General features: G+C 35.2%; 1 protein-coding gene across 48 annotated transcripts in view; it reads right to left on the bottom strand.

Moving 5' to 3' along the window:
* The window catches only part of LOC123540587 (sal-like protein 1), a 139783-nt gene that overhangs the window by 105309 nt on the left and 9890 nt on the right, over window positions 1–24584 (bottom strand). For 38 of the 48 annotated variants that reach the window (XM_053526954.1, XM_053526950.1, XM_053526953.1 and 35 more), the window contains exons 3-4: window positions 23235–23391; window positions 18564–19232 (exon numbers count right to left, since the gene is read on the bottom strand). In XM_053526954.1, the coding sequence (XP_053382929.1) occupies window positions 18564–19232; window positions 23235–23391 (826 nt within the window). Of the gene's footprint in view, window positions 1–36; window positions 598–856; window positions 1319–1475; window positions 2063–2565; window positions 3384–4470; window positions 4618–4741; window positions 5529–5649; window positions 6104–6482; window positions 8295–9326; window positions 9846–9951; window positions 10889–18563; window positions 19233–23234; window positions 23392–24584 lie in introns of those variants that run through there. The other 10 variants (XM_045325722.2, XM_045325735.2, XM_045325746.2 and 7 more) reach the window with 10 other exon arrangements.

Genomic DNA, 24584 nt, shown 5'->3' with positions numbered 1-24584 from the left:
TCAGGTATCTAGAACTAATACAGAAGTAAAAAGAAACAGTTGTTCTCCAAAACTTTATTTTGTCTCCGGAATATCATAGCTTTCATGAAAGTAGAAAATCACCATGCATATTAACAATGTCAAACCGGGTCAAGTCTTGCAGAATGTATTCAATATGACTATGAACATCACACCCATTCACTGAATAAGAACTTAAATAAAAAGTTTCCTAAATTTGGTATCTGCAGAATCAGACTTGTCATTTGCCTCAGTGCAACTACGTTTCACAGTTATTTAAATTATGACTTCTTTCTTGCTGGTTCTTGCACATTTAATTTTGTTTAAGTCAATCCATTAAGATGTCCATATTCAGGGATGTTTCTTTCTTTTTTTATTTTATTAAATCCATATTAATTTGATGTTTTATGTGAACACTATACATATGTGATTTCGCATGCACTCTCTGTGTGAAAGATCTGCCACATATCAGACACGAGAATGGTCGGTTTCCTGTGTGTAACATTTTATGTCTCTCCAAGCTATGCTTCCTAGTGAAGGACTTTCCACAATGTTCACAATCTAAACTATCTTTGGTGCCATGACCAGGATCAGCAGCATCTATAAGTAGAAACAAAATGAAGATTCTGACTTGATTTTGTAAAAATGACATAAGTATTTCATTACAATGTTAGGTAAAAAACATAATAGCACTACAAACTCTGCAAGTACAAAACTAGGTAAGCACTAATCTTAATGCAACAGTTACAGTCAATCAATAGGCCGTTTGAAATGGGTTTTTTGTAACTCTTGGAAGATGATACAAGCTTAAATATTTATTTTCATTTACATTAATCCACTCAAAATTCTTTCAAACATGCTAAAATTTTATGTACAATTTGTCATAAAAAACTTGTGGCACTGCTATCTAACTTAACCAGAACATTTCCATGCACTTTCACACATCTGAATTTCAAAAGAAGTTTTTATCAGAGAACAATTTCACTTAGATCACAAAAATTTGCTGTCTTTTCATGGTTAATCTGAATTTTTTCCTGTGTTTTTTGTTAACTAGTCACACAAGTTTTCCATTTCTGCACGAAAAAGAACTACTACTGATCAATCACACTTTTCCACTTTCATCACAAAATCTGTCCTTTGTAATGCACAAGCATGTGCGACTTCACGTGTACTCTCTGTGTAAATGATTTACCGCAAACTTTACACGAGAAAGGTCGACTTCCAGAATGTAAAATCATATGTCTTTCCATATTTTGTTTATTGGCAAAATTTTTCCAGCATATGGGACATTGTGTGTGATCTTTGCCTCCACTCTCTGTGCCTATAATTAGAAAAGATACACATGTGTCAGACATCAGAGCAAAAACTCCTTCAAACTACAAGTTGACAGCTATGGTGGTATCTACCCTTTTCAAGATATTTCAAAATAAACCTTCTTTATTATGTACCACAATTATAGTAATTAAAAACACTGGAAGTATCAGACATGCTTTATTTCCACACAAAAAAAATGTTTACAAATTTTGAATCAAACTTTGTAGTTCTCATACCAAAGCAGCTTCTTTTACAACACATTTATATAATTCCATTTCCGATTTCCCACTGCTTTGTTTAAAGCAACTTTTACACGAACAACATGTTAATGCTATTAATGACATTTTATGAAAACATTTCCTTAGATTGTTTCACACAACACGAATTATTTGTTCCATTTAAAGCCAGAAGTACAAGTTTTCATACAGCGTTCCTTTTATGAAGTTCTGAACATATTACATTCAGAAAATGTCTTCCATATGAGTTACTGAATGTGCATTCAAGTTCCCTTTCAACCTAAAGGCTTTGTGACAAATATTACAAACAAATGGTTTTTCTCCCGAATGCAATGTTAAGTGTGATTTCAGGTTCGCCTTCTGGTTAAAGGTTTTGTCACAGAGATGGCAGGAGAAAGGTCTCTGTCCGGTGTGCAGAATCCGGTGTCTCTCCATGTTACCCACACTCGCGAAGTACTTCCCGCAGAGGTCACATGTTGTGGTGTAAGCATTATGGATATTACCTTTCAATGAACCTGTAAAGTAACATAAATGATATATAATTCTGATGCAAGAATTACACACTCTGAACACACACTATTCAAACAAGACTTAGTTATGGTAACAAATTAGTACCTCTTTAACCTTTAGACTGCTGGCAGCAAATGATTCTGCCTCGGCAACCAGTGCAGACCATGATCAGCCTGCACATCCGTGCTGGCTTATCATGGTCTGCACTGTTCGCCATTCAGTCAGTATCTTTTTCGTAAGCACCCCTTTTAACAGTTAATGGTACTGTCCAAATTGAAAGATGGACAAGTTCATTATAGAAATTTAGCAGGGTAAGAGTTAATTACCACTTCACGGAAAATGGTCTGGGTGCTCATGTTGGTACATTTCAATTCAGTGTTTACTCGATTTAATTTCAATCAAAGCAGCATCTTCTAAAGTTCGTTTCTATAAGAAGAAAATGAAGTAAGCAGACAACTGTATCAACTCAGCTAATTCATCAGGAGTCAATATTATGCAAAGAAAAAAATCTTTCTTTCCTTTTTATTCAGTATACTTCACTTCCAAAGTACCAACACTATTACAGAAATGTAGATGCCTTAAACACCAGAATGTAATGACTCACAGCAGTGTTCAGAGAAAACAATCCTGAAAATGTCACACCAAGCCTGGGTTAAATGTTATGCTCCGTTCATTCATGGGCAGCTCAAGAATTTGAGCACTTAACTGATGCAAAGTATTTTTGTTTAAGTCGTTTTTACACATAAAGCATAAATTCCTGTGTTATTGGCAGCATATAGGTGATCATTCATGAAGCATGCCAGTGTTCACTGAGTAGCCCAGTGTTCATGGAGTAGCCCAGTGTTAAGGAGTAGCCCAGTGTTAAGGAGTAGCACAGTGTTCAAGGAGTAGCCCAGTGTTCATCGAGAAGCCCAGTGTTCATGAAGAAGCTCAGTGTTCAGCATTTATCAGCAAAAGTTAACTTGCTATTCAGAAACAAAATACTCTATTCCAATTAAAAATAAATCTTTCCACAACTGTGCTTAAGCAGAAATTGCACACAAGTACCTCTTTTCGACAGAAGATTCCAATATCAATGATATAGCCTGTTCGATCTGCTTTGTAACACCTTCATCAATTAAATCTAAAATAACTTGTCTTTAAAATGCACAATCATGTGTGTTTTCAGTGTAGCTTTTTGAGTGAATCTTTTGTTACATTGAGTACATTCAAATAACTTCTCCCCAGTGTGGATAAGTCTATGTCTAGCCATATTTGGTTTGGTTGCGAAATATTTCCCACATACGTCACACTGTGTACTTGTTGCACCTGGACTGTGTACAATGCCTACAAAATAGAGAAATAACTATTTAAATCCTTTTGGATTTCAAAATTAATTGGAATATTAAGACTAGGTAAAACAAAACTAACAAATGTTGCAATCAACCAACATTTATTGATCTAACGGGTGCAAAAAATATTTAACAGAAATCTTGACATTGCCCATAATAAAAGGTAAAACCTTCACCAACAAAAATCAGTTTTAAAAAAACTTAAAAATAATGTTAGTAATGTTTCTTCTTCTAAAATCTTCATTTAAAATTTTGAAAACTTCTGAAGGGTTACATTTCTGCCAATAATTGGCAATTTTCTTTGGCCAAGCAGAAGTTTTGGATCAGTAATAGTAAGGGCATACCCAACAATTAATATTGCACCTTCCTTAAGAGACTTGTGTCACGTAACTTGAATGTTGAACAACAAGATTGCAATTCAAGTGCATTTTAAGGACTTGATAAGAACTACTTTCACTTTTTCTCGAAACTTTTAAGTCTTGAAATATTTGACTGAACAACATTAAATTTTATCAATTATTTCAAAGAGGTTTTACTTGTCAATTACTGTAAAATGTAAAACAAAATCATTCACATGGTTCACCAGATCTAGGTACAAAGAAAGGAGTTGCTGCAGGACCTTTCTTTCCAAGGAATTACTCCAAGCATTATTTTTCAAGTTTCATGCATTTTTCCTGGTATTAGGAGGTTTTTGTCATTTTCAAGAAATTTTCAAGGACTATCATTAGATTCAAGGGCTTTTTAAGGCCATTTTGTACACTAAAACTATGTCCTGAAGATGTTCACTGTTAATATAATGAAAAATATTATGTTAACCTCTTGAAGCAATGTAATACAAATCTGTGAATTCCTTTTATTTTAACTGAATTCTGAATCACAGTACCTCCTCATTTTTGGCACTACTTTCAAACTTATGCAGCTTTTGCATGCTTGTTAATAATTCGAACGACTTAATTCCAACAGCTGAATATCAAGTCTTGTTAACAACCAGTCTTATAATTATTATAAAAACTTGCTAAGATGAACAGCCATGTGTGACTTCAATGTAGCTTTTTGATTATATGTTTTCATGCAGATTTTACATTGGAATGGTCGATCTCCCGTATGTATCATTTTATGTCTCACGATGTTCCGTTTATGAGCAAAATATTTCCCACACACATCGCACTGTGGCTGATTCCTATATAGCGGGTATCCAGACATCCCGACTGTAGTGTTTGGAAAACCACCTATAAAAGTGACAAAAACATTTTGATAGTCTGCTTCTTTTAATTCATTATGTAACTATGAATGAATTAGCTCTATATGATATGGGTAACTAAATTAAATAAAAAAAAATCAAAGTAATGCAGCTCAGTTGTTTAATTTATTTACCAACTAACAGCAACAATCTTACACCCTTACTGGCGATGTATCATTATTTCAAAATTTCAACCATCCAAATAAAATGCCGAGGTTTTTATCCTAATGCTGAAAATCTTGAATTAAGAACCATTTTCTTGAGCAAAATGTTCAGTTTGTTTGTTTGTTCATTTTTTTTTTTCAATGAAATAAAGTCCACACAAAGCACTCTCCTGAACGCACCATTTTCTGTATCTAAATTACATTTTATTTCATCTATGTGATGTCTTAAGGCTAAACTAGTACCAAGACCTCTCAAATATAATTTTTATTTGAATTTAAAAATGTCACACTTTTCATAAAACCTTTAAACCAGCTCTACATTAATAATGAACAACAATAACAGTCTGTCCAAACAACCCATTCCATCAGTTTCAAAATGTAGCTTTTCCATTCTTTCAACTGTTTCACTACATGTCATGTAAAATATAATTTCTACTCGTTTAATTTTCACTGGTCTTTACTATACACCTTAATTATGTACATATTCAATTAAAAACTGATTTTAAACAACTTCATGAAAGCAAATCTTTCATATGAACAACCATATGAGCTTTAAGATTCGCTTTTTGGTTAAATCGGCACTGACATTTTTCACATTCAAAAGGTTTAATTCCTGAATGAATCAATTTGTGCCGTTCCAGTTTGGCTTTGTTCTGATAGTATTTTCCACAAACATCACACTGCTTTTTGTTGCCGTGACCAGGATCAACCATAAAAGACTGAGGACACATCTCACCTAAAATGGTAAATACAGCATTTCAGTATTCTGTGCACATCATTCCACTACAAGAAAAACTAACTACATCACAGTACATGCTGCTTTGCAAGACAAACACTTAAATTTAAACATAAGTCAATTCCAGGTTTCAACTTCTTTACTTCTTTCATAATTTACATACACAATCTCAACACTATCTATCTAACATAGAAAATAAAAGAAATCTCGTCAAATCACATTTTCCACAACTTTACCAACAAAGTCTAGACTCGAGAGTCATACATGACATTTTGTACTTATTAGAATTTTTTTACATACCAGTATTCTTATACCTTATACATCTAATGACAACAAAATAAAGCTGAATCTTTTATAACGATTCTTTAATCACTGATGTAGACCACTCGTCTTGTAATGCACAATCATATGAGATTTAAGATTTGACTGTTGGTTAAATCTCCTTTTACAAAGTTTGCACTCAAAAGGTTTATCCCCAGTGTGTATAAGTTTATGTCTGTCCATGTTGTACTTAGAGTAAAATGATCGCCCACAAAACTCACATGGATATCCAACTGCACCATCACTGTTCATTCCTGTAATAGGCAAAAATAGATCTGATTGTACAGGAATGACAATGATTGGCTTGGTGTGGGAACAAACTAACTAAGTATAACAATCAACTAAAGCCTTTCAACTATTTTATTTCAATGAACAGGGTTTTTTTTCCCCTTTATTTTCTTTTATTTTTTTTTGGATTATGCTATTTCATCACCTGTTTAAAATTTTCTTTTTACTTCCACATTCAGTTTGTACTTCAGAGTGTGTTCAGTCTTTAAGTCAAATCAAATCAAAACCTACTCAGTCTTAGGGAAATATGGCTTATGTAATGTGTTGTCTAATTATGTACATGATGGCTCTTTTCCTAATAATAATAGATGGAAAACAACTGTTAAAAAGGCAGTGAATTCGAATGGAAATCAAGAATATGTAGTGATAATGTACTATACAGTTTTTTAACAATACACTACGGGTATATTCCTTGTAATCTATGGAAATTCTGTCAAATTTACAGAAACTACCACTATGAATGTGTCAGCGCAATGAAATTAATGTGCAATTATTTTTCACAAAGATTTATGACGGAGTGCACACAGTGTCATATTGTAACGAACAATAGTTCTCTACACACAGTTATGTTCTGTCAAATCAATGACACTCGTAGGTCAAATCTTTGGTCAAAATTATCCAATGACTTAGGCATTGAAACGTTTGACCAGTTTTGTAGTGTAGCCCCGGAGCAACAAATGTTAGAAATGTTTAAGGGCTTTACAGCCTTTGACTTGACTGATACAACAAGAGTGAAATGTATGAAATCATGTCTTAATTACATGCACAAATTTTCGCAGTGTTAATCAAACACTATCATCAAATGGCTTGTGGCTTCTATTCTGTTATGTCTGGATATGATTACAACTAGTTATTAATGATATGTACAATATTGTAAATAGACTACTATTATTGTATTTCGAACATGGGACCGTGACGTAGTTCCATACGTTAAAGGACAGTCACGGCAGCTCAATGACCGAAATCGAATTATAGCTATAAAGTTAAGTTATTAACCATGTTTAAATGTTGATTTCACTGTACACTATGATTTACAATTTTTCATTTAACACATCTCTTTTGCTTATATTTGTTAACTAAATGCTTATATTTCGTTTCGATAAGCTTTTAAAACTTAACAAATTCGCAGATTTTACGAATCGTTTGATGCAATTATTATTCCTCACATGGCTTCTACATGTTTCTGTTACTACTATATGTAGATATAATATACATATGTGTTGTTAGCATCTCAGTTATAATTGGAATTGATATTCAATATCCATCTTAATATGCAATTGTGATTTGTACATTGAACTTATATTGTACCTATTGGTTTGTAATTATGCTTTGTAAATTGAAATGTTATATTATAATATGTACTCTTCAATCTTTGGAGGCAATAAAGATATTTATCTATCTGTATTATTGCCTTTTTCAAGTAATTCCCTTCTCATGCTGTTACAATTGTCTCTCAGTTTAGCTGCACAAATTCAAACCATACTTGTAAAACCTAAATCATGTTTGTGAAGCCAGAAACTAGAGTATATATCAATCATACATCTAGCAGAAACTAAACTACATATTGGTGTATAAAACAAGTTTAAAATCACTACATCTCTTTTGAGATTAGAAAACATTAACTCAGTGGACACAAAAAATGTAATTAAAACGCTTCATCATACATCTTCCTTGAAAATGCCATTGTCAACTTTTTCTTTCCGCAACCACTAAAAATATTCATAGATTTTTTTTCATATTCTTAAATGCTTGTCTACGATACGATCGTCCAAGTCAAAAACACATCAAAGTGTACAGTTTACACTAGGTTTGTTCAAGTCAAAAGAACATCAAAGTGTACAGTTTGCACGAATGTCTACTCAAGTAAAAAGCACTTCAAAGTGTACAGTTTGCACGAAAGTCTATTCAAGTAAAAACACTTCAAGGCCTACAATTTACACTATCATTTCTTCAAATCAAAAGCACATCAAAGCGTACAGTTTGCATGTACAACTAGATGTGTCCTCCAGTTACTCCTTTGTGTAAATCGTTTGTTACAGATTTTACAAATGTACGGTTTCTCTCCTGTATGAGTCCTCAAGTGCACCTGTATATTCTGTTTGGTTTTCGCCAACTTTCCACAGTATCGGCATGAAAACATTCTTTCTGGAGTCAAACCTGTAATTAAAAGGCAGCATTGCTTTAATTTCTTCTATTTTCAAATTCCTCATCGTATTCTCTATAAAAGTTTGAATCCAAGTCACTTTTTTTGAAATCTTAACCATATGGAACTACCTATTTGTCCCAGTTGCAGTACTGTTACACAAACTTATCACCATTAAATTTTCTGTGCATAATTTTGGTCTATACTATCAGGAATCGAAGTATTTACACAAAATCTTGTTCGGGGTATTTTTCATAAAATCTGTTATTTTCATAGCTATAGCTCTGTTAAGAGAAGGCTTAAGTTATTTTATACTTGATTAATATATAAACAACACCTCTTCATGCATTTTCTCAATTTCATGTTCTTTTATTCATCTGGTAATACTAAAATACAAAATATCACACGAACTATTTCCAAGTTTACAGTGGAAATAAATGTTTGTTAACACCTTAGAATACAAATGATCTATAGATTGCAATTTCAGTTTGCACAAATGTACCATTGCAATTTCAGTTTGTACAAAATGTACCAGTACAATTTCAGTTTGTACAAATGTACCATTGCAATTTCAGCTTGTGCAAATGAATGGTTGTGATATCAGTTTGTGCAAATTTGCAGCTGCAATTTCAGTTTGAGCAAATGTGTGGCTACGATTTGGATTTGAGCAAATGTACAGTTGGGATTTCAGTTTAAGCAAATGTGCCATTGCGATTACAGTTTGTGCAAATGTACAGAACTTTGTGGCTACATCAGTTAATGCTAATGTGTGACTGCAATCAAAGTTGGTGCACATTGTATGGCTGCCACTTCAGTTATAGGTGCACGAGTACAGTTGTTATTGTTTTAACATGTGCAAGTGTACAATTGCAATTACAGTTTTAGCAAGTGCACAGTTGTAAGGTGTACAGTTTCAAAAGTACAGTCTGAGAAAATGCATAGGTAGACAGGGCACCAAAAAATAAAGTTATACAAGTGTGCTGTGCTAAATAAGGTCTAAAAAATCACAATGTTGGTCACTACAAGGCTTTATTCACTTTATATACAATTTACAACAAACTATTCTGGATTTAATTGTATGTAGTTACAGTACCTGTAACAAGACCAATATGAACTTTTTGCTTCCCTTTTTGTTACATTCTAACTATTAAATTAATGCAGATATCCAATATATATACAAATGTCTACTCTAGAGTTCACATCCATGTAACACAGTTCCTCAAAACATTCTTAGGGGCAGCATATATGATACATTTTACTTAAACATAAGTCCTTAACTGTACTAAAAGTTAAGTTTGTATGCACCTGTTGAAAAAGAACTACAGGACACATGGAAGGGAATTATTGTCACATTATTTGTGCATTCACTTCATCAGAGAAGTTTGTATGCACAACCATATGAGCTTTCCAGTTACTCTGGGCGGCAAATGCTTTACTACAAACACTGCAGACGTAAGGTTTCTCTCCTGTGTGTATTCTCATATGTACTTGCATATTCTGTTTCGTGCTGAATTCTTTTCCACAGAATGGACAAGGAAATGAGCCTTTCTTATTCCTTTTGGCACCTGTAATTTAGAAATACTCTTTTTATTTATACAGAAACTAACAATGTTGCTCACTCTCTCAGTCCCTTCAGTCATTTAGTAAAGCTTGAGCAAACAAAGTAGACAATTAAAATTTGTTCACTTTATTTAAAAATACAGACTAGAACAATAGATAATAGAAATAGCATAGACATGATACAATGTACATGTAATACAAACTATAAAATTACACTTGCAAAAATTTTACAAAAGAAAGTTGTGAAGTGACACAGGCATTTCCATGCAAAACTGGGACTATTTTTAGATCTATTCTCAATTCTCATAGTATCTATATACACATTCAGAAAAAAATCACAGGATTCTGTATCTTTGATTGTCTATTCATGTTTCTCATTTACAAAACTGTTTTATGTATTTCCCTATAAGCTTTCAGATTTTCAAAAGCTGTATTTGAAAGCTGTTTTAACTTCTATTTCATTTAAATGTTCAAGGAATAGCACGTATTCCAAGAATTGCAAGGGCTCCATGAATTGCAGTTGTAGTCTCTTAAAGATGTCCAAATCTGGCCTTTCCACTTTTAAATCCAGTTTAAGATCAAGCTACATGAGCTGTTGCCTAGCAACATGTAACTTCACACAATGATGCTACACAATGTTTAACTCCATTTCTGCCCTTACAGAAATACCATAATGTTGCCTAGCAACGTAACTCGCTGCAACCAGTCTACTCAGTTTTTATCTCAATTTCGGGGTTTAATTTCTTGCACTGTTCAAGGGATGCTGTTTGTTGCTCAGCAATGTGTAACTTGCCAGAATGAGGCCAGTCTATTCTTATCTCCCTTTCTGGCTTTAGTTCCCTATATTGTTCCAGAAATTCGAGATGTTGCCTAGCAACATGTGACTGTAAATGATGTCTTTGCCGGAATGCAGCTACACAGTGTTTACATCGGTAAGGTTTTTCTCCTGTGTGTATTCTCATATGTATTTCTAAGTTTTGTTTCTTCTTGGAAATTTTTCCACAAAGTGGACACGGCCAGAAATTCTTTCCTCCAGGTAGCTGCGTTACTGAAACAAACAGGTAGAAGAACTTAACTGCAGGAACAAGTCTTAGCACTTACCAGAACTTTACAGCATTAGTAACAGAAATTAAAGTTAACAATACTATGTTCAATGTTGATGTCAATTTCAAAGGGCAAAATGAAGCATAAACAGCATTATATCCAGTAGGTAACTTTAAACTACCTAACATTAGTACCCAGTCAAAAAAAAATTCATGCATTTCAAATAACATCTTCACATTATACTGGCTGAATACAACAACAGAAGCAGATTTTTGTACCAAGGCACCTTTTTTGTTTCCGTTACATAGAATAGCATATACTACATCTAAAATGCATTTAAACTGTACATACAAATTCGTATTCACATACATATTTATCTCTGGCCTTAAGTTCATGTTTTGTGTGTTGATTCTCTACAAGGCCAACACTTTTACACGCAAAAATGGCTTGGTTAAAACTTTTATCCACAGAGTATCTGAAATAAACGCTTAACTATATATATATATAAAGCATAGTTTCTATTACCATCATTTATTATCATTATTATTATGATTATTTATATTTATGTTTAACATGGATTTAATTGTAACCAGTCCATGTTCACTGGCTAATCTGAAAAAAAAAGAGATTTTAAGAACATGACAAAATGAAAACGAACAAAACTCATTTAACTGATTTTTATTACTTTTGTTGTTAGACAATATAATTTCTACAAAACGTATAATATACATCATAAAATACAATGCTTTTCTGGAAAAAGTTCACAATGGGGACTGTAGCACATTTCTTATATCGAAAACAAGTTATATACCTGCTATTTAAATTGTTAACATGGTATGAATACAAATTCACTTAACGGCAGCAGATTTTGAAGCTGTCGACGATCTTCCAACAATCACAAATGTTTAAGGAGAAACTTCAGCAGTACAAGAAATCAACAACCTTTGTCTGCAGCACACAGAAAAACAAATATATTCTACCTTTTACTTCAAAACATAAATGCTGTTTGTGATTCTACTGGCTGTTCTGTTATTCATACCCCCAAAAAATTACATCACACATTATACTCTTTCTTGTTGACTTCCATTTCCGAGCATGAACAAAAAATTCATTCATAGTCAAAGAACAAATACTAGGGGCATTTTGAACTGAGTGTACAAAACATCAGGGTACAAAATATTGGTGTATATTATATAAGTTGGGAGTGCCTATGAAATGGGCAAATCTTTCGATAAGGGGAAAACCTACAGTAGCACACAAATATCTCTGGACTGATTATATATTCTAGAAAGACACTCATTTTGTCTGCCTTTCACTGGCAGCTGAGGCAGTATGCTATATATCTATATTTTTTATTAGTTCACAGATACTACTATCACCTGTCTATTAACTCACAAATTATGTAATCACAAAACTTACCAAGTTCAAGAATTAGTCTTTAAACTAGGTAAAAAAAATTTGATTGACACTGTTATACTGGTGTTGTTTACCATAATGGAAAAAAGGTGGTCTCAAACATGCAAATCATTTGCAAAAAAATTAAGCATCAATTAGATATCTTGCAAGATTTGAAGTATTACATACACTGATGCGATGGTTGTTATTTGGTGCCAAGTGGAGGGTAACTGACAGCAACAGCAATCTAATAAACAAGTTTGTAAAGCACATACAACCATGACAGCCTGTTTGCGGAAATTGGGTGTGTAATTTTCAGTTTCCTGTCACCTTGACCTTTGACCATAATCTACTGACCGAAGACAAAAATGCCATGAAGTGTGATGGCCTCAAGCCTACCAATTCACAAGATACTGGTAAGAATTGTTGAAGTTTCTATGACCTCCCGACTCGAAAAACATTACAGGTAATCTATTGGCCACACACAATGATCCCATCTGTAGTTTGAGGATTTCATGATATTGATGGGAAACCATTTTGTGTCTCCAGGCCACCATGACCTTGACATTTAACCTTGTTACTGGCCATCTTCTATCAATAATGCTATGAAATTTGAGCTCTGGAGGCCATTTTGTCTAAAGGTCACTAAGAACTTGACCTATGACCATAGCAACAAGTGTAATTAACTGACCACAGGCAATCCTCCTTTAAGGTTTGCCAGTCCTATGCAAATACATTCTGTAGTGTCAGACTGACTAGAAACTGTTTTTCCGTCTCAATTCAACAAGTCAGTGACCTTAACCTTTGGCCTTATGACCCCTCAAACAATAAGAAGTTTGCCCACTGTAGGCCTAAATTTTCTCCAGCTGATGATAGGAAACCATTTTCCGTCTCAAGGTCACTGCCACACTGACCTTTACCCTACTGAACCTTAAACAACAGGGGGAATATCATAAACATGGGCAATTATCATATGAAGTTTGACCAATGTAGGCAAATACTTCTTAAGAGGTGCACACAGGTGTATAAGAAATGAAGTGTTGTATCCAGCTCGCAGAGTATTTATTTATTTGGGTTTTACGGCGCACCAACACAGTATAGGTTATACGGCGCCAAACAGGACTACAAATTTTGGTTCCACATCTCATTTACATCTAAATAAAAACATGAGATATGGAACCAGCTCGTAGAGATCTGATGTTATTCACATCATGTAATTATAATGCATGCTCAAAGTATGACCTTCAGATGTGACCTTGACATAAGGCTGGAGAAAACAGAACTTGGGCTGTGGCATATCTGGTTAAGATAAACATTCAAACAAAGATGCGTCTATATCCTTCAAGTACGTAGCAGCCAAGGACCAGGCATGAAATCAAAGGCTCAATTTTTTGACCAGCTGTGAACTTGACCTTGGGTAGGTACTCCTGGCACATCAAAGATATAGTATAGGAACTGTACTTACAAAAACAAAATATTTACAGAATTTTATCATCCATCAGGTATGTTAGTGTTCTTATGATTTTCATCCAGTTTCAAGAATGAAGCAAGTCAAATGCATTATCATTTATGCCCAGGTGTTAAAGTATTAATGAAATAAATACTAAAAGTAACTGCTAAAGTTCAAGTCTATTTCTTTCACCTGTTAAGCTTTATGACTACATATATCCATCAACAAACAGAGAACATCTAAATCTTAAATGTCAGTGTACTGTAACATTCAAGTCAGATTTCAGTGTAACATTCAGCTCAACTTTTAACTGTAACATTTAGCTCAGATTTCAAGGTAACATTCAAGTCTGATTTCATTGTAACATTTAGTTTAGATTTCAGTTTTTAGGCATAAAATACAACAGCTTCAAAATTTTGTTAACAAATGAGCCGTGCCATGAGAAAACCAACATAGTGGGTTTGCGACCAGCATGGATCCAGACCAGCCTGCGCATCCGCGCAGTCTGGTCAGGCTCCATGCTGTTCGCTTTTAAAGCCTATTGGAATTGGAGAAACTGTTAGCGAACAGCATGGATCCTGACCAGACTGCGCGGATGCGCAGGCTTAACTGGACATTTAGCTCGACAAGTACACATCTGATGTTGTTAGTTTCATCATGAACACGTCTGTTCAAATAGTTTTCTCAGAAATAATGTTAAGTTCAAACCAAATATGGTTATTTCATTTCAAACCTCTAGTTAACAGAATTTCTAACGTCTATAAGTAATCTGGCATTTTACTTTTGAATAAACAATTATTTCTAAACAAAGCAATAGCAAAATATAACAAAAACAAGAAGAAAACTTGCAGGAAAGATAAATCTTTTTCATTTTGAACCAACTAATGTATTTTGAATGTTGTCAAAAGTTTTCAGGGCTCGACAAAGCCACCACTCTTTGATCATAAGTACGAGTTGATATACCAGTTGACAAATATAAATACAACAAGGCAGTCTGACTGTCCACTGTTATGGATTGTGAATGGGTTGATGGTATTGGGCGGAAGCATTGACGTTGTTAAGTAAATTTTTAGACATCAATGAATTTGTTCCAAGCGATATATGCTGAATTGTGACCTTGACCCTGAGCTGGCATGGGTGAATTTTGAGTTCTGCACATCATTTTGATAATGGAAATAGCACAGCCAAGTCATACTAAAATCCTTCAAGAGATTAAGGAGATACAGAGTGGACATAAAATGGAAGACTCAAACCTTTGACCACGAGTTGTGACCTTGACCTTGAGCCAACATGGCTGTCCGACTCATGAGTTCTGTACATAGTCTTGATGAGGTGATCATTTGACTAGAATTCCATGAAAATCCTTCTAAGGGTTTAGGAGATACAAAGCGGACACAATGGAACGCTCAAACCTTTGACCTTGAGTTTTGACCTTGACCTGACATGGCTGACTTGTGAGTTCTGCACATCGTCTTGATGAGGTGATCATTTGACCCAAGTTTCATGAAAATCCTTCAAGGTGTTTACGAGATACAGAGCGGACACAAAATGAAGACTCAAATCTTTGACCTTGAGTTGTGACCTTGACCTTGAGCCAACATGGCTGACTCATGAGTTCTGCACATCATCTTGATGAGGTGATCATTTGACCCAAATTTCATGAAATTCCTTCAAGGTGTTTACGAGATACAGAGCGGACACAAAATGGAAGACTCAAATCTTTGACCTTGAGTTGTGACCTTGACCTTGAGCCGAATGGCTGACTCATGAGTTCTGCACATCGTCTTGAGGAGATGATCATTTGACCCAAGTTTCATGAAAATCCTTTAAGGGGTTTAAGTTATATGGAGCAGACACACTTGTTACGGACTGACAGACGAATGGACAGACGAAGTGTTTTTCTTCAGCGAATTGCAGGATGATTCCAAATTGTAGCAAGAAAAGTACACAATATAAATTCTAATCAGCTTACACTGCAGGACAACTTGCTTTCAAAAAATTTGTCAAGCCCCGTTATTAACTTCAAAGGATTAAATGAAAGACATACTGAGAATGTGCTGCCACAAGTGCTTCCCCCTTTCCCAAATATTGTGTGAGGAAATATCATTTTTTCAAATGTATATAGTTTCTCTGCAAGTTGTTCTTCTAGCAGTCAGCAATTGTTTTAATGTTTGTGCTTACATTCAATCAATATGTCTGGAGAGATTCCAGGCTCCTAGTCTGTAACTTCTTACATTTGTCATTTACATTTACTCAAAGCCCTTTGTTTTATATACTTCTAGAACTGAAGTATCAAAGTATAATCAAAAGACAGTAAGATGTTCAGTCGCAAATAATTTATCAAATAATGCTTTTTACTTGTGCATATCACAAAGCAGTTAATAATTGTATCTGATTTTTGTCTTTGATATCCTGCAATGTCAGTGCATATGATAGATTTTTAAGGCCTGTTGCAGAGCTGTTCCAGACTACGTATGACTGTGGGGAAACTCCACGAATTGCTCATGCTGAATAATATAATGAAACAGAGCCTGTCATACCTACATGCTGTGTTCATGTAATCTTTTAAGAAACAGGGTATTAAACAAAATGAACTGGGTTTTTTTGTTGTTGTTGATCACCACATTGAATACAGCATGTAGATAGTGCTCATATCATCCCAGCTTGCATGGGTCTACTGACTTGTCTCTCATAGAGAAAATTTAAAGTCCAGTATTAGAAACATTTTGATCAGCCTTACTTTCAAGAAATATATATATGTATAACTTTCTCAAACTGGTTAGTTTCTCCCAAGGACATAAACTGTGTATCACTAAAAACTAGATGAAAAGCATTTCTATGAAACATATGCATCATCGTACAATGATTTTTTAAAAGAAATTCAGTATAAGATAAGTGAATGTTAAAAAAAAACTAGGTGTTTTTGTCACAAAAACATGTCTCCCCCCTATGTACACCTTTAGCTCTGGCGGGCATTTTGTGCAACAAAGCGAAACATGTCGGCAATATGCATAACTATTGTAAAGTTTCGTCGAAATCCAGTCTGCAGTTTGACCTGTGAAAGCCATACAAGATTTTTCTATTTTTAGCTCTTGCAGCCATTTTGTGCAGCAAATCGGAACGTGTCAGCGATATGCACAACTAGGCTTGGTACTGATCACTCCTAGGAAGTTTCGTCGAAATCCGGCCAGCAGTTTGACCTGTGAAAGCCAGACAAGCTTAATGTGGACGGACGGACAGACAGCGAAGGCAAAAAAATCATAATCACTAGATTGCAATAGTAACAACAGATTGAACACTTATTATAATTAAAAAGTTCTAAAGGGTTTTGAAAAAATCTCTTTTACATACATGTGAAGATACTGGTTTTCATGTGAATGGGCAATCACTAAATCAGTTAGTTACAGACACTTTCATCTATTTTCTAGCTTTATGCAGTCTTAAAACTCATCTGTACAGTGGCTCCCCTAGACTCTGTGTAAGTTTATTCACCATGCATATCAACTCAGATGTAAGAATTTACCTACCTGTTCAGATGTCCTCTTCCATACCACACCTGAAGTCACCTGTCAAGCCTCTTTTTCTCAAATTACTTATTTTTTAGAAATCACTTAATTTTCCTATCCTTGATGGTTTTCCATAAAATATTTGACTAAGTCTTTCTGAATGTTTATTATATCAAAATACTACTTAACACAAAAATATTTTTACTGGATTTTTATCAAATATTTTACAAGAACTTATACTCTAAGAATTCAGCTGTTTTAGTAATTTGAAATAAAGAGTACAATGCATTTATATCAATTCTCAACACTTCAGCAGCAGGTGCCAGCAATTCCAAAAGGTATTCCCTTATTTGGAATTATTGCCATAACAACTAAAGTGACATATTATACATGTATATATCATAGACATGTAACATGTACATCAGACATGTACACATCATATAAACATTTTCAGTAGTAAAATGTTCCTATTCAGCATGAGCAAGTCTTATGGAGAAATGTAAGCACAAACAACAGTTGCTGACTGCTGACCATCTCCATTGTCACGGCAACAAGAATTAGGAAACTGTCTCGTTAAGTACTGCAAATCGAACTACCAGTCATAAAGCTAGTCAATATCCTTCAGGCAGTTCCCTCGGGAGTCTTACCCCAACAAACAGACTAGAAAATTTTTAGATTCAGTGCATAAATTTGAGTGTGGGAAAATAGCCACAGGAAGAACATCTGTGTCAATTTCCTGAAATAATATTAGCACACAACTTAAATGGCAGTTGGCAGATTTTCTCAAGTGGTGTAATTTAATCATCAATGAATGAATGACCTATATTAAAGGTTCAAACCCACGGCTTCCAATTAGAGAGGCAAGTATTTTTCCACACTTTAAATTATATCAAGACTCCTCAATAAAGTACTGGTAGAATAATTGGTATACTTCTTTTGCATTTCATTCATTTTTGTCTTTGGCTTTACATATATTTTTGTCTAAGAACTTGTATTTTGGTCAGGTTTATTTTCAGATTTGTGTTTTAGTTTAAAAAAGAAGTTTCTATCACCATAAAAAAGATCTCATGAATTTTCATGATTTGGCCAATGAGTGTCCTGATCAGAAATTAATGTCTGTTTGGATCATCACCAGACATCAGATTAATTCAAATTAATTAATATCATTTAAATTATTAATAAATCATTTGTGTTTTCTCTGTACCAAGGAAATGATCTAAACTTACAGCTGGTAGTGCAAAGTATTTGGCAAAACGTGTGACAGTTTCCAATTACATATTCAGACAATGGAGATGGTCAAAGTTTTGATAAAGAAAATAAACACTTACTGTATCCTTGGTTCATGTCCGCTGATGTCCCCATAGCACCTGAATTGGGGTCAAAATTCATTCCCATAGAAATGTTAGGATCCCAATCCTGAGGAATGGCAGGTCTACCGGGTTCAACACCGGTTATTTCTAACTCCATCTCAGATTCAGTAATAGCTTCCACTTTGACATTTACATTTGGGTCTAAATCACTATCAGTTTTTTGCTTGTCACTCGATTCACCCGTAATTCCGTCACTAGGTTCGTTGGGAATGGTTGACGATGAAGAGTTTGACTTTTCGTCATCTTTTGCTTCTGCAACTGACTGAGATGGAGATTGACTAACATTATTTAATTCACTAACATCATCATTAGATTGTTCACTGGGTTCCTGTTTCACTGGCGTTGTCGGCATTGATAATCTGCCGGAGTCTGAGCCAGTCGAATTTCTCTGAGGACGGGAAACTGGATATGGTTCATGTCTAATATTTGGTGATCTTAAACCTCCTCCTGGGGACATTCCAGGACCCGGGGCTCTTGGTAATATCTGTCTTGGATATGGAGCCCTTGGGTTTCTTCTAGGTGCAGGACCATATCCAAGTTGTGCTGGAATTGGTATTTGCTGCATAGATTCTAACATTTGCTGTTGACGTTCCTTCTCTTTCTCGGCTTGTTTTTTCTTATGGTGTCCTGAAATAATTGAATGGAGGTAAAATATACAGTGAAATCATCTAATTTGGTCAACAAGAAACTCCAAAGTTTCGACCAAAACCTCTGTTGCATGGACATAAAATGCATAGATTTTAAACTCTGTTTAAAATGACATATCACTTTAAGCCTCCCATACAGTGCTGTCATGGACATGATGGATGTTAAAACTGTCTCAAGGTCGGTGTGCTTTGGCAATTTACCTACCGATCCCCAAAAAACAATTGGGTTCATCCAATGTCGACAAGCAATCATCCAGGGGGTTTTTTTTTGGCCGTTTTTATAGCCGTTATATGGCTATATTCCCAATGCCAAAAAGTATGTATTTTTCCCAAAATGAGTGCAAAAATTCCCAATCTACATTCTGAAAAAAATTTCATCAAAATTGCACATTGACCAAATTATGGACAATTTTATAATGGAAGTATGTTTAAGAGGTTGTACAATGCGAAACAAGTGTATGAGAAAGGGCTTAAACACACCCTTACTATATCCTATGGGACTTAGTCACTAAAGATTTCCCAATTTGGAACATTTACGCGGCAAATTTCCCAATTTTGGGGGTATAGGCTATGTTCCCAAATAAGCTAGAAAAAACCCTGAATCATCATATAAAGTTTGACAATCCAAGGCAATCTCCAACTAGAAAATGCTTTTGTAGAAAAGTGCATGTCTCCCCAAATGCAAAGTTGTATAGGCAAGAAGTCAATAGGGGACAGGAGAGAAAGTCAAAGAGACATTGATGGTTGGCTGCAATAGGGATCATGTACTTGACATGTCCAATCACCCCACTAAGTTTCAACATTCTGTGCCTAGTGGTTCTCAAGTTAGAAATTGGGAACGTTTTTCCATCTTCAGGCCCCTGTGACCTTGACCTTTGATCGAGTGACCCAAAAAGCAATAGGGGTCATCTACTAAGTACATTTTTAATTATCCTATGATGTTTCAACATTCTGGGTCAAGTATTTCTAAAGCTATTGATCAGAAACAGTTTTCCATGTTCAGGCCCCTGTGACCTTGACCTTTGACCTAGTAACCAAAAAAACTAGAGTTGTCACAGGAGTGACGAATTATACCCCCATAATATAGCCTTGTCACAGAACTAAGCCAATGTTAAAGCCGCACTTGCTTGACCTTTGACTTAATGACCTCAAGATCAATACAGGTCATCTGCTGGTCATGATCAACCTCCCTATTAAGTTTAATGATCCTCGGGCCCAAACGTTCTCAAGTTACTGTCCGGAAAAGGTTTAAATGTTCTGGGTCACTCTGACCTTTGACCTTTGGAACTCAAAATTAATAGGGGTCATCTGCTGGTCATGACCAATCTCACTATGAAGTTTCGTGATCCTAGTCCAAAGTACTTTGTAGTTATTGTCCGAAAACCATTTTAAATGTTCCAGGTCACTGTGACCTTGACCTGTGACCTATTGACCTCAAAATCCTAAGAGGTCATCTGCTGGTCATAAACAAACTCCCTATCAATTTTCATGATCCTAGGCCCAAGCGTTCTCAAGTTATCATCCGGAAACTGTTTAACTGTTTCGTGTCATTGTGACCTTGACCTTTGACCTACTAACTTGTCTTGTATTTTTTCATGTTACACCCGTGTACAAAATATTATGATCCTAGACCCAAGAGTTCTCAAGTTATCTACCAGAAACCGTGTCCGAGTCACTGTGACCTTGACCTTTGACCTACTGACCTCCAAGTCAAAATTGACCTTTATTTTATGATGTTACACCTGTGTACAAAAATTAATGATCCTAGGTCCAAGCATTCTAAGTTATCATCCGGAAACTGTTTTACTGTTCAGGGTCACTGTGACCTTGACCTTTGACCTACTGACCCCAAAGTCGAATGTGACCTGTATTTTATCATGTTGCACCTGTGTACAAAAAATCATGATACTAGACCCAGTTTCAAGTTATCATCCGGAAACCGTTTAACTGTTCAGAGTCACTGTGACCTTGACCTTTGACCTACTGACCCCAAAGTCAAACTTGACCTGTATTTTCTGATGTTACACCTGTGTACCAAAAATTATTTAAATCGGTCAAGCCTTTTATGAGTTATCGCCCGGAAACCATGAAAACCAACAGACCCGACAAGCTCACTTCTATATACTCCCCCCCACCCCCAAACTTCGTTTTGTGGGGGTATAATAATAGGGGTCATTTACACTGCATGTCCAATCATCCTATGAAGTTTGAACATTCTGGGTCAAGTGGTTCTCAAGTTATTGATCAGAATGGTTTTCAATGTTCAGGCCCCTGTGACCTTGACCTTTGATGTAGTGACCTCAAAATCTATAGATCTTATCTACTCCATAAGCCCTACCATCCAATGGAGTTTAAAAGTTCCAGGTCAAATGGTTCTCAAGTTATTGATCGGAAATGAAGTGTGACTAACGGACGGGAGGACAGGGCAAAAACAATGTCTACCCCAGTTTGGGGGCCATAATTATTGATTCAAACCATTAAGTTATTAGGTTACTGTGACCTTGATCTTTGATCCCAAGGATAAGTAACTTTAACAGAGCTTTTTTCCTTATAAATCTACCTTTGGTAAAATGAGGTAATCCAAGCGATCAAGAGCACAGCAATGCGGAGCAATATATGCCTGATGGTATGACCTCTTGACCCTAAATGTGACCTTGACCTTGTAACTAGCCATCAAGAACATGCACTCTGCACATCATCTCAATGTGGTGAACATTTGTGTAAAGTTTCTTCAAAATCCTCAAAGGGATTCAAGAGTTACAGAACGATGACCTTTAACCCCTTAGTGTAACCTTGACCCTGAAGCGAGACATCCAGAACATGCACTCTGCACGTCGTCTTGATGTGGTGAACACTGGTGCCAAGTTTCTTCATAATCCTTCAAGCATTTCAAGAGTTATTCCGTTAAAGAGCGGACAAGAATCATACTGGTATGACTATAAACCCCTAAGTGTGACCTTAAAGCGAGCCATCTAGAACATGTGCTCTGCATGTCATCTCAATGTGGTGAACAGTTGTGTCAAGATTCTTTGAAATCCTTCAAGGGGGTCAAGAGATACAGAGTAGACACGAAACAGTAGTCCTGTAAATTTGACCCCCAAGTGTGACCTTGACCTTGAAGTGAGCCATTAAGAACATGCGCTCTGGACGTCGTCCCGAAGTGGTGAACATTTGTGCCAAGTTTCTTCGAAATTCTTGAACGGGTTCAAGAGTTACAGAGCGGACACTGGCTAACGGATAGGCAGACACCAGCATCACAACAAAATACGTCCCTTCGGGCATATAAAAATGCATCAAAGCATTTAGGAGCTAAGAAACAAAAGCTATTCTAACATAAAATTTCGATAGTGACCTTGACCTACAAACATAAATAATATACGTGACACATTATTATGTGGAACATTTGTGTGCAGTACTACGATAATCCATCAATACACAAGTTATGGAGCTCTTCTTTAAAAGCTTGCATACTATTCTTATTTTATCATTCAAAGAACAAGAAGGTCATGACTGCACTCAATCACACACATGTGGTTCAAAGTTTCTCAGCTAAAACATGTTCTCTTTGAGGCTATGGTTTAAAATGATTATTCTCGAAGCTGGGGTGAAATTATTCTGAAATCAAACAAATTCAAACTAGAGAATTTCAAAGTTCCTCTATTTAGACACTTGCATATCCAGCATATGGCAACCATATGTTTTATAGTAATCTCTGGTAGAAATTTACCCAAAAGAAATTTTATGGAGACAACTTCATAAATATGAGTGCAATCTGGCATGTTGGCATGTCAACTGTTATGGTAGTGCTGCATGTTTGATAAATTGGAAGTAATGGCCAATATCATTTATCTGTATAACGAAGAATAAAGCATGGACTCGGCATACGGAACTGAAAATCATTTCATGAATAAATGGTTACCCCATGAGCGAATAGATTCCAACAAGGAGAGGTTCCATAACCATGAAAATAGTGAACACTTACTTTTGAGACAAAAGCCAAGGAACTGGGATTTCACATCTTCATGGTCTTCAAGAAATCCTTTGCCAGAGTCAGAGCCGAGGTGACTGAGTGTGCCGTCTGCAACACTTGCTGTCAGAATAACAGACTCTTCATCAGTGTGTGCCGCTAACTGTTCAACCTTGAAGAAAAACATAAATAAATAGAATTTTGAAAAAGAAAACAGTAACTTGTACTGAACATGCTGAAAAGGAAAATATAACAGTTTTAGGGGAAAATATCTCTATTTCCGGCAAGGGGTAACCCCTTGTGAATTTTTGAGTTTTTTTTTTCATGATTGTCTTCCAATATTGCCTAATAATATAGTAACTCTTTATTTGTCATGCTAAAATTTTTGTTTACAGTTTGTTTTCACCAAAGTTATAACTGAAATTATCCAAGAAGTAGAATGGCAAAGTGCGAGTAATTTCGAGTGTAAAAACTGGGTCGCGAAAATATGTGACAATTGATTTTAATGGTATAAGAATTACCTGTCAACATGTTTTGGGTACTTCATTCAATTAATATTTGTGTTTTTATGCATTTTGAGAGGTTTTTGCATACAAATCATACATTTCTTCAGGAAAATCTTGTAATTATTTTTTACCGAGGTTGCAGACGGTCATGATACTAAAAATAGAAACGAGTTGGTTTTTCCAACATTTTGTTTGATTTACTTGGCAAACAAAACTAATTGTGCAAGAATTATTATTTAAAAAACAGAAAGTAACCGATTTCAGTTGGGAAATTTTTCATTGGATTGGGAATTTTTTGCTCCAGATTGGGAAAAATAGAGCATATTTGGCATTGGGAATGGGGCCGAATATCGGCCCCGTGAGATAGGGTGAAAAAGCCCTCAGGGTTTTCCCTCGGGTTTTTTATTTGGGAGTCCATGGACTTCCATGGCTGCTAATTTAAGGGTCCCTAATAATTTTTGGGGGTCCACAAATTATTGATCTTGAAAATGGACATTATTACTAAAAAAAATTATCCTAAAATCGAATGAACTTGTAGCTTTTTAATTTAGATAGCAGCTGATTAAATATTTCGGAATGGTATCTTTCAAAATGGCATGAGCTTCTCAATCCAGACAGATAACAAAAGGTGTGACAGTCTTTTTGTTATGATCAACTAGCCAGTAATTACCGGCAATTAAGTGTCACCTCGTGTCAGTTATGTTGTTCACAGTTTGATCTCGGTTAAAGATAATACTCGATCCTTAATTAGTATAATAATTTTTGTGATTTATTAATATTTTTTCATCAAAATACTTTAAATTTATATGAAATTAATTTTGTTTAATAGAAAAATAAACCATTCGATCTTTTACGGAAC

Source organism: Mercenaria mercenaria, chromosome 16, assembly GCF_021730395.1.
Source record: "Mercenaria mercenaria strain notata chromosome 16, MADL_Memer_1, whole genome shotgun sequence".
In the NCBI taxonomy this organism is placed as follows: domain Eukaryota; kingdom Metazoa; phylum Mollusca; class Bivalvia; order Venerida; family Veneridae; genus Mercenaria; species Mercenaria mercenaria.
The sequence above is the reverse complement of the archived record's forward strand: the minus strand, read 5'-3'. Positions and strand labels throughout refer to the sequence as shown.